At 45.6% G+C, this 10,118-nt stretch overlaps 2 protein-coding genes and 1 long non-coding RNA gene across 3 annotated transcripts; 1 reads left to right on the forward strand and 2 right to left on the reverse strand.

Moving 5' to 3' along the window:
- Positions 1-3,271: 3,271 nt before the first annotated feature.
- zgc:109913 (regulator of G-protein signaling 9-binding protein) lies at positions 3,272-6,979 on the reverse strand. The gene is made up of 4 exons (XM_031742135.2): positions 6,764-6,979; positions 6,454-6,657; positions 3,725-3,867; positions 3,272-3,557 (listed from the first exon to the last, which is right to left on the reverse strand). Exons 1-4 carry the CDS (start codon positions 6,960-6,962, stop codon positions 3,396-3,398), a joined length of 708 nt encoding a protein of 235 aa, XP_031597995.1. The 5' UTR covers positions 6,963-6,979; the 3' UTR covers positions 3,272-3,395.
- Positions 6,980-7,147: 168 nt separating this feature from the next.
- LOC116322136 (E3 ubiquitin-protein ligase RNF182) lies at positions 7,148-9,555 on the reverse strand. Its single transcript, XM_031742148.2, has 6 exons — positions 9,449-9,555; positions 9,148-9,301; positions 8,960-9,027; positions 8,754-8,880; positions 8,183-8,421; positions 7,148-8,097 (listed from the first exon to the last, which is right to left on the reverse strand). Exons 1-6 carry the CDS (start codon positions 9,494-9,496, stop codon positions 7,915-7,917), a joined length of 819 nt encoding a protein of 272 aa, XP_031598008.1. The 5' UTR covers positions 9,497-9,555; the 3' UTR covers positions 7,148-7,914.
- Positions 9,265-9,757, forward strand: LOC120440327. The gene is made up of 3 exons (XR_005613173.1): positions 9,265-9,322; positions 9,426-9,533; positions 9,660-9,757. It is a non-coding gene; the product is annotated as an uncharacterized LOC120440327 (long non-coding RNA).
- The last annotated feature ends 361 nt before the right edge of the window (positions 9,758-10,118 follow it).

A 10,118-nucleotide genomic window follows, 5' to 3' on the forward strand; every position in this document is an offset into this window, starting at 1 on the left:
TTTTAGCTCAGTGAGATGAGCAGCCGTTCTCAGACTGGGAGGCCCGGGTTCAAATCCCGCTTATGGCAAATTCTGTCAGTTAACAATTAAACTTTTTCAACTCTTTTCAACACAAATTTCAGCTTTTTCACCCCTTTTCTGCAAAATTTTCAGTGTTTTCACCACTTTTCAGCACAAATCCCAGCTTTTTCAGCTATTTTCAGCAAAAACATCTTTTCTGCAGAATTCAGAAAAGAGTTCTGCAGAACTCTTTTGCAGAACTCTTTTCAGCAGAAATTCTGCTGATTGAACTCTTCTGCAAAATTTTCAGCCTTTTCACCTCTTATTAGCACAAATCTCAGCTGTTTTCAGAAAAAACTCTTTTGAGCAGAAATTCTGCTGATTCATCTCTTTTCAGCGCAACTTTCTGCTTCTTTACCTCTTTTCAGCAAAAATTCTGCTGATTCACCTCTTTTCTGCAAAATTTTCAGCCTTTTCACCTCTTATCAGCACAATTCTCAGCAGCTTCTGCTCATTTCAGCAGAATGGTCAGTCTGCCCACCTCTTCTTTGTGAGAATAAGTTTGGCTCAGTGAGATGAGTAGCCGCCTTGAGACCAGGAGGGCCAGGTTTGAATCCTGCTCAGGGTGAAATTTTTTTTTCACCACCATACAACTTTTTGCAACTTTTCATCTTTTTCAGCTTTTCAGCAGACAGCTTCAGCATTAAGGCATCCACACAGCATTTTCGCAGGAAATGCAAATTTTTCTAGTTCAAGCTGTGTTACTGCAGCAGCACCTTAAAGCAGTAATGAAATAATGGAAAAAACCTTAGCAATTGTACTGCTCTTGAAATATCCCACTATCCTCCTACAGGTGGTCCGTATCTCAGACAGTGCGGTGTGTTGATCAAGAGCTTTTTTGACCATTAGGTTCAATGTTTGCGCCACACAATTACTGTGACGTAAACAAAGCTCCTTAGCACAAGCACCCATGTTTGCTGCTCCATCAGTCAAATAACACGTAACTTTGTCTGTAATGCCCCACTCTGACATGAGCGCTGCTGTTACTTGTGACAACCTGATAGCAGTATGTGCTTGAGGGAAGTGCTGAACACGTAACACTACAGAATGCAATGCAGTGTTAGAATCGATGAAATGGCAGGTGACGGCTAGGTAAGCCTCTGTGTTAATGGAGGTCCACATATCAGATGTCAAACTAACCGCAGAAGCCTTTGCCACAGTCAGTTTTTCTTTTTGTTTGGACTCTTTGTATCTTTGGTCCACCATAGCTTTCAAAGCCTAAACAAAAGAAAGTACAGTACATAATATGGAAATATAGGCAAAACATGCTTCATATTTTAAGATACACACCTGCCTCATGGGGAGAACATAGTTAGGGTTCAAAGCTTTAACAAGCTTCCTAAACCCACTGTCCTCCACAATAGTGAAGGGCTGGGAATCCTCTATCACCATGTTGACCAAGGCCTCATCCACATCATTCTCCTGATAAAACAAACAAAAAAAACCATTAAGAAATTACATATATCAGTAATTACAACCCAAATATAAATGAATGACATGGGGAATATAAATGTATCAAATGACTCTATCCTTAAAACCTAAAAAAAACTCACCTGAGCTTGGTCCACCTTGGTTAGTCTCCTTGTTCTCATGCAGGGCTCTGTAATGCCTCAGCATAGATGAAGTGTTGTTGCTGTATCCAAGTTCTTTGGAGCACAGCAAACACTTCACCTTTTAATAAACCAAAAGACAGAAATTTGATTATAGGATCTGGTTTATTTATATTATGGTACTTATCATTTGTGATATTTATTACTGTGTGTATACCTTATTATGAGAGATGAGATCAAAATGTTGCCAGACCGGGAAAAATTTTCTTTTCCTTGCTGGTTCCATCGAGGGAGGAAATGCTCAAGTAACTATGTAACACGTACATAATCCAATTCCACAACACAATGTGATGGGGGAATCAGCTGTGTTTTGCAGCCCATTTTATTTCAAATCTGGCGCGAACCGGCAAACCAGTTCCTGAATCAATCACGTGGTACGGACTGCCCGCGAGGCCTCGAACGTCACTGCATACGTAATCAAAGCAAGCCTCGATACGCACTTCACAAAAATTCCCCCGAAATTACCCGACACACGCATTGAAGCTTCGACACACAGGACACATCACTACTTTGTAGTTCACCTTAGCGCAGGTGAATTCATCCTTTGATTGGAATGGCAGTACCTGATGACATCACAGCTCAGTCTCAGTGTGTTTTTATTGATGCTGCCCTTAATTTCATTGAATAATATTGACAATGGAAATTGAACTGCAGGAATGTCTTAAAGACATAAAGACCTGGATGGCCGCTAACTTTCTGCTTCTTAATTCAGATCAAACTGAGGTTATTGTACTCGGCCCTGAAAATCTTAGAAATATGGTATCTAACCAGATTCTTACTCTGGATGGCATTACCTTGGCCTCCAGTAACACTGTGAGGAACCTTGGAGTCATTTTTGACCAGGACATGTCCTTCAATGCACATATTAAACAAATATGTAAGACTGCTTTCTTCCATTTGTGCAACATCTCTAAAATTAGAAATATCCTGTCTCAGAGTGATGCTGAAAAACTAGTTCATGCATTTATTACTTCCAGGCTGGACTACTGTAATTCACTATTATCAGGATGTCCTAAAAACTCCCTGAAAAGCCTTCAGCTGATCCAAAATGCTGCAGCAAGAGTCCTGACAGGGACTAGAAAGAGAGAGCAGATTTCTCCTGTTTTGGCTTCCCTTCATTGGCTTCCTGTTAAATCCAGAATTCAAAATCCTGCTCCTCACATACAAGGTCTTAAATAATCAGGCCCCATCTTATCTTAATGACCTTGTAGTACCATATCACCCTATTAGAGCACTTCGCTCTCGCTCTGCAGGCCTACTTGTTGTTCCTAGAGTATTTAAAAGTAGAATGGGAGGCAGAGCCTTCAGTTTTCAGGCCCCTCTTCTGTGGAACCAGCTTCCAGTTTGGATTCAGGAGACAGACATCTCTACTTTCAAGATTAGGCTTCAAACTTTCCTTTTTGCTAAAGCATATAGTTAGGGCTGGACCAGGTGACCCTGAATCCTCCCTTAGTTATGCTGCAGGTGAATCCATGCATTGTGTGTTTCTTCTCAGTATGTACCTCTCTGTCACCTCCTACTAAAGGAAAGTTCAACCATCCAGTGGCATTTTTCTTCTGTGACATGTTAATCATTAATCACTGCAAATATTGATCTGCCAGCTTTATTTAGACTTATTTAATATTGATTGTTTAAACATCACAATGACAAATGAACCCAGGTTTTCTCCTGTGTTTCCCCTAAAACATGATTCTCCCATTTTAATGGAAACACTTAAATCTACATCTACGCAATGCAGCCCAGCCCACAGCATGCCGTCTTCTGGGAACCAGCAATGATCTCAACCTCCATCAGGTCCTCCAGGCTCTCCACCAGGTCATCTGGCTCACCGCGGGCTTCAGCCCACGCCGGCTGGGTTGCCTCCACCGACCAGAACGCCACGGGAACCTGCAGAGCAACGGTGAGACACTCAGAACAAAAAACAAAGTAGCGGCACAGAATTCAGCCGTTTATAAAGCAAACTAAAGAGCAGACAGGTGACCGAAAACGTGGGTGACTCTGCAACAGTTAAACCTCACAGTCCAACAGGAAGTGTTCCACATGCTTCCCCTCACCCTCTGTTGCATCTCGCTCATCATAGTTTCCAGTCCTGTGATGTGATTGGTCAGATCTGGGCTTGGTTCCACCTCCGAGGTGAGCCATGGCAACTGGACTGAGGCCACCCGAGCTGCCACACCCACCACGCCATCAACACATCCTATAAATTCAGAAGGACAGGTGAGACAGGTGAGGAACAGATGGTCAGGTGGATGAGAAAAAACACTTCCTCAGGTAAGTTCAGCTTCTTGGTGACTGAGGTCCTGGAATTTATGAAGGACCTCGCAGACATAAAGTAGATCAGTAAGAGGTCGATAACGGGTCAGTAGCAGATCGATAACAGCACAATCTGATATCCCCGTGCTGGTGTTGTTCCTGGATAATCAAAACTAATGCTCGTCATGGTTCAACATTGCAAGTCACAGTGCGTCGGCTTATAACACGAAATCTGTCTCTCGCTCTCCCTCTCTGTCTTTCACTCTCACACACACACACACACACCACCATCATCAACTTTGCTAAATTGCTAATGAAAAAAACTGATCAGGCAGCTGTGATTGAGCAGCAATCTCCATCCAACTATTTTCACAGTTGTTGTGGTCGTGATAAATTTTATGAGGCCACATCGAAAAGGCTCAGATGAGCCAAAGTTCTACAAGTTGTGCCTCCATCGCTTGTGTCCAGATCACACGCTGCACTGCCGTGCTGCTCCGTCTTTTCACTTTTATTTCTGTGTTTGCGCGTGCGCAGTGTGAGAGGCTGCAGTGACACCCTCACGAGGGGCGACAGGATTTCAAACAGGTTTGATTTTCTTGCAACCATACGATTGATGATTGTGTGTTAATCGCTTCTCGTTACTCCATGTATACTACACGATGCACGACTAAGGCGAAACTCCGGCCAAAATGGGACAAAAATCACAGTGTATGCCCAGCATTAGGTAAGCTTTTGGTTATAGCAGAAAAATAACCTCTGTGACACACGTTAGCCTATAAAAAAAACCTGAGGTCTCCATGGTAACGTTCCTACATTGGACAAGAAAGCGCAGGTTACACATACACTACAAGCTAAAAGTTTCAAAACACGCAAGTTTCTCCAGTTTTTCATTAAAAATGATGCAGTTTGATGTCTCATTGCACTCTGAAGTGAAAGCGCAGCACAAATAAGCAATTGGAGTAAAAAAAAAAAAAAGAAAGAAAGAATGGAATCAGTTTATAGACCAAAGTGTATTGTAAACTTTGACTCATCAGTAGCCTCCTTTGGCAATAGAATGCAATAGAAACACATATTCTCCCATATCTGTAGCAGAAGTTCCCATAAATGTGAACCTTGTAGGTTGCTTTGCTTTCACTCTTCTGTCCAGTTCAAACCAGCTCGATGGGGTTTCAGTCTGCAGACTGTGCTGGACACTCCATGTTTTCAAGCTCACCATCTTGTTCTAACCCCTTCTTGCACAGCTTGGACTTTTGCTGTGGGTCATTATCTTGCTGTAGGATGAACCCCTGACCAACTAGGTCCATACCAGAGGGTACTGCATGCAGGATGCTGTGGTAGCTGTTTTGGTTCAGGGAGCCTCTCACTCTGTACGAGTCACCGACCCTGGATCCAGCAAACAGCCCCAGACCGTCACACTTCCTCCTCCATGTGTGACAGTTGATGCCACACACTGTGGAACCATCCTTTCACCTACTCGACAGTGTACGAAGATCCTGCGTGATGACTCATCAGTCCATAAAACCTTCTTCCAGTCTGCAGTATTACAATGGCGGTGTTTCATGGCCCAGCCAAACCTCTTTGTCTTATTCTGACGTCTTAGTGATGTCCTGTCAAACCTGCAGCTCGAAGTCTTCTCTTCACAGTTCAAAGTCAACTTTATTGTCAGCTCTGCTATATACAGTACAGTACATAGAGAGACGAGACAATGAGGCTCCAGTTCCATTCAGTGCAAAAGAAAAACAATAAATACAGGAAGAGTAAGAAATAAATATACAGTTTGAGACTGAGGTAAGGGGAAACTGAGACTTGCTTACTACGACCACTATTACTCTGTGCTTGAAGCTGTTGTCCTTTGAGCCGCCTGTCAAGCTGTTAACACTCAGAAACTTGTCCTCTGGTTCAGTTGTGTCTTTGGGTCTGGCAGACCTCTTCTTGTCACAGTTTGGAAAGACCTTTATAAGTGTTATGATGGTCTGTCTCTCTTCCATTGTTAATCGCCTTTTTCTCCCCATTTTTGTACCAACACACTACTGTTCAGCTGATGCTCACCAGGGTACATCAGTGTGTTCCAACACTGCTTTTATGCAGAGGGGGAAGTAATCCAGGAAAGTTGGAACACCTGTAGGAATTAGTAGCACCAGCTTTCAAGGCTTGACCAAACTCCATTGCTGCAGAACAGCTTTAAACTTTTAACACGTTGTGTGTTTCCTTGAAAAAGGCCTTTTTGTATAATTCTGATAGAAATGTGCATTATTTTTCAGTTTTAGCTAACCTTACCTTTTTTAACCTCTGGCAGTTCACCGCTTACCTTTGTACCATTTCAAGCTGTTCATTGGACTGAACGACTTGAATTGCAATAAAAACTTGGAAACATGAGGGTGTTCTTAAACCTTATATCGGTAGAGTACTCCTCAATTTAGACATTCAACCAAAAACACTTGCAAGTGATTTACCGGTTCAAGACTCGGCCACAACAGACATCTTTTACACAAAGTTAGCCAATCTCACAGCAGAACCAAAGTCAGCTGACCTGTGTTGACCAGCAAGCGCCTGTTGCTGCGCTCAGCCAGGGGGAACTGCCCAATTAGGTCACAGGCCTTACGCAGGTCATATAGGAAGTGCTCCAATGCTGACAGGAAGAGAACCCACAGACGCTCCAAAACCTGCCTGTCCTGCACCCCTGAGGGGGCGGAGTCAGAGTCTGAAAGCAAGCGCAGCAGCCGGCAGGACAGCCCTGAAGACACATAAGGGAGATGGAGCAATGAGAGAGTCAGGTGAACACATGAGACAGCGAGAAACACACAGGTGAGAAGGACAGGTGAACCACAGACAGGCGTTACCACTGCAGATCCGGTGAGCCACAGTTCTCGTCTCGTCCAACTCATCTCTCAGGAAGCTGCCGTCAGCTGAGCTACCGAGCGACGCAACCAGCTGCTGGAAACATGAAGTGACCCGACTGAGTGCATCCTGAGCGCGCTCACATTCATGCTGTCGCCGCCGTGCAGCCAGCTCGTCCACTGAACGACGCCAACGACTCATGATGTCGACCACCTGGAGGGAGGAGAGAGGTAGGACAGGTGCTGTTCAAACATCTGAAACTTTATATCTAAATCTGGGTGATGCTTAGACAAGTAAATGTAAAATCACCTGTATGACCCACCTGTGGATGTGCCTTTATAGAACACCTGTATAAAAGAAGATGTACCTGCTGCAGCTTCTGCCTCTGTGGTGGAGAGCAGTTCTTGCAAGGTTTCTATAAACACTCTTGCTCTTCTCTCTGAGGATAGCGTGTTTTTAATTAACACGCAGCGACCAGCTGATGCCCAAATGCTCCAGGGACTGCACCCACAGGTCCCAAAGGTGTCACTCATGTGACAACTTTTCACCTGAGAGGAACTCGCAGCAGAAAATGATTCAAACGCTTCATGTCACTTATGTTTATTTATTTCATCACAAAACTAAACAGCTGATTCTCCAAAGGCTCCGCCCACTACACGGACAGGAAGTGACACTCATCATCATCACAGGGTTCATGAATCATTTTACAGACAGGACATCAGGACTGTTAGCATAGCTTAGAATAAGCACAGCTTCAAAGCTAAATACACATGCTAAGCTAGGCTAGCACTTTCCCTCTGTGATTAGTGTTTGTGCTAAGCTAGGCTAACAGCCTGTCAGGTCATGTGACTGTGGGATAAACAGGTGATACAGGTACAGGTGTGTTCTGTAATCAGCAGGTAAAACAGTTTTATGATTGGTGCACAGAGCAGTAACATGTCTCTGATTAGTCAGCAGATGTCTTCTGACTGGAGAGGACTGTCTCCACTTCCTATATGTGTTGATGTCATCACGTAGTTCAACACTGATTGGCCGTATTTCCACCAAGGGGATGTGTGAGGGGGACTTGCTGGTATTCACAGAGGGCGGGGTCAGAGTGATGTCAGAGTGTGATGGCTCAGTCTACAGGCTTTTCTATGGCTACATTTTGTTGTCACGGTAGTGAGTGCGTGCGGGCAGCAAGCGCCTCCATTAGCTCGTGGCAGAGACACTGACAGAAGCCGTAAAGGACGAGCAGCAGCAGCGTGGACGGGACGAGACTGACGAGGACCACGCCCAGCCATAGCTGACCAATCATCAGCAGATAGATCCCCAACGGCAGCGAGCTAAAGTACACCTGCACACACAGGGGGAGTAGCCGCACACACCAGTTACACTGGTTCTGATTTAGTTATGTTCAAACTGGTTAAACTGGTACTTACCAGGCAGAGTGCCCCCAGCAGGCAGCGTGGGAAGCTGCGGGATGTCCAGGCACGACACTTCTGACCCGGGAGGTTGCAGGGCAGCGAGTCCAGGCTGGGAGCACGGTACAGACCCACTACATTGAGCATGCTCAGTGAATCTGAGGACGGCGACTCCTCTGGGAGCTCCATGATGGTGATGACGAGACAGTCCGAGGAGCGGTGGGATGCCTCCTCGCCGCTGCCTGCAGCTCCGCCCCCTGGGAACAGACGCAGAGCTTTACCAAGAGAAATTCCAGACACTATGTTATTTTGACTTTTTAAGGAAGGCTGGAGAGCAAAGTGCTCTTTTTACCCTCCAGGTGGGCGTGTCCCCCCGAGCGCTGATGTCATGTGAAAACTATGGATAAACCAACCAATAATCAATACCTATATCTAAAGTATCCAATAAAGGATACCGCTGACCAATGACAGCGAAGAATACCGCTCAATAACTCAAACAGGTCACTTTATGGCGGAGATTCCCGATTGGATAAATCTACCAGCTGGCTGTGATTGGCTGACTATCTCGCTCTAACTGTCAGGTTTTTACCTGTCAGACTGCTGGGACTTAGCACTACCTCCCCACCGCTCCCACTTCCTGCTCCACCTCCTCGCCGAGCACGATCCTGACACGACAGGACCGCCAGGATGTGCCGGTCGTCCTCCATCAGCCACACCTGAGGAAGAGGGGGAGGAGACAGTGTGAGTTCAGGTTGTCAGACTCTGACCGTCGAAGAGGAGGAAATGAGGCCACACCTCTTCGTCGGGGACATACGTCTCGTGGCGGCAGAATGGGCAGCTGATTATGGACGGCGAAGACTCTCCTGGAATCACATGATACAACAGGTGATGTCACCAGGTAATGGTCATGCTGGCATCTGCGTGATCCAGCAGCTGACTAGCTGACTATGCTGTAAGCATGTCTACCTGCCAGGTGAACTCACCCATGTCGACCATCTTCTTCAGACACTTGGCGCAGACTCGGTGCAGACAGCCCAGCAGTTTGGGCTTCCGGCTGCGCGTGTCATAGCGGTTATAGCAGATTTTACACTCGAGTTCCTCCAGCGTGTACACCAGAGACTGAGCCCAGGTCTGCACCTGAATGCACCACAGCAACAGGTAAGTCTCCCCGAACACATCGTGGTCTTTGTTCGATCTCTCCAAACTTTACTTGAAATGTTTTCGCTAAATAAATCTTTTCTCTCTCTCTGCGACACCGCAGAGATGCATGATGGGTAGTCTCACCTTTCCCTCAATTTCCTGTCCTGGCTCCACCTCCTTCAACAGGCTCATCCTGCTGACTGTTGTCTTCACCTGACGTGAGGGGGAGGTGGGTGCTGGGTGGGGCTTAACTGAGGCTGTTACCTGACTGTGAGACAAACAATGAAAGACATTACTAAACACGTCGAGTACTGTAACTGTGACCGAGCTACAGTTCTGCGTTCCTTGTCTGCAGGTAGAAACACACCTGAGTCCAGGTCAGCTGATCAGTGAGACAGTCTGAAAGGACGTCCATCCGTCCAGTCAGAAGCAGACGTCCTCCTGGAGAGAAACAACCGTTTACTTTCAAAATAAGAGCACGAGGACTGTCACTCTCATTGATCAGTTATTGATTAGTTATTTACCGATCAAAGTGAAAAAATAAAGTATGAACAGAATAAAAGCTGGACCGGAGCTTCTGTTGTTTCTATCTGCGCTGAACGCTGCTCAGGTGTGTTTGTTTGTACCAATAACAGAGCAGTATTCACAGCAGGTGAAGTGTTCTGCTCAAGCTCCGCCTCCTCACAGACAGGTAAGTTTTTTTTAATCCTTCCCTCACCTGGATGGCCAGATGATGTCAGCACTTGATGATTCCTGGTCCTGCCTGACTGAGATTAAACCATGTGACTCACCTATAGTTTAGGCCGTTTTTTAA

The sequence above is a fragment of the Oreochromis aureus genome, linkage group 5 (assembly GCF_013358895.1).
Source record: "Oreochromis aureus strain Israel breed Guangdong linkage group 5, ZZ_aureus, whole genome shotgun sequence".
Taxonomy (NCBI): domain Eukaryota; kingdom Metazoa; phylum Chordata; class Actinopteri; order Cichliformes; family Cichlidae; genus Oreochromis; species Oreochromis aureus.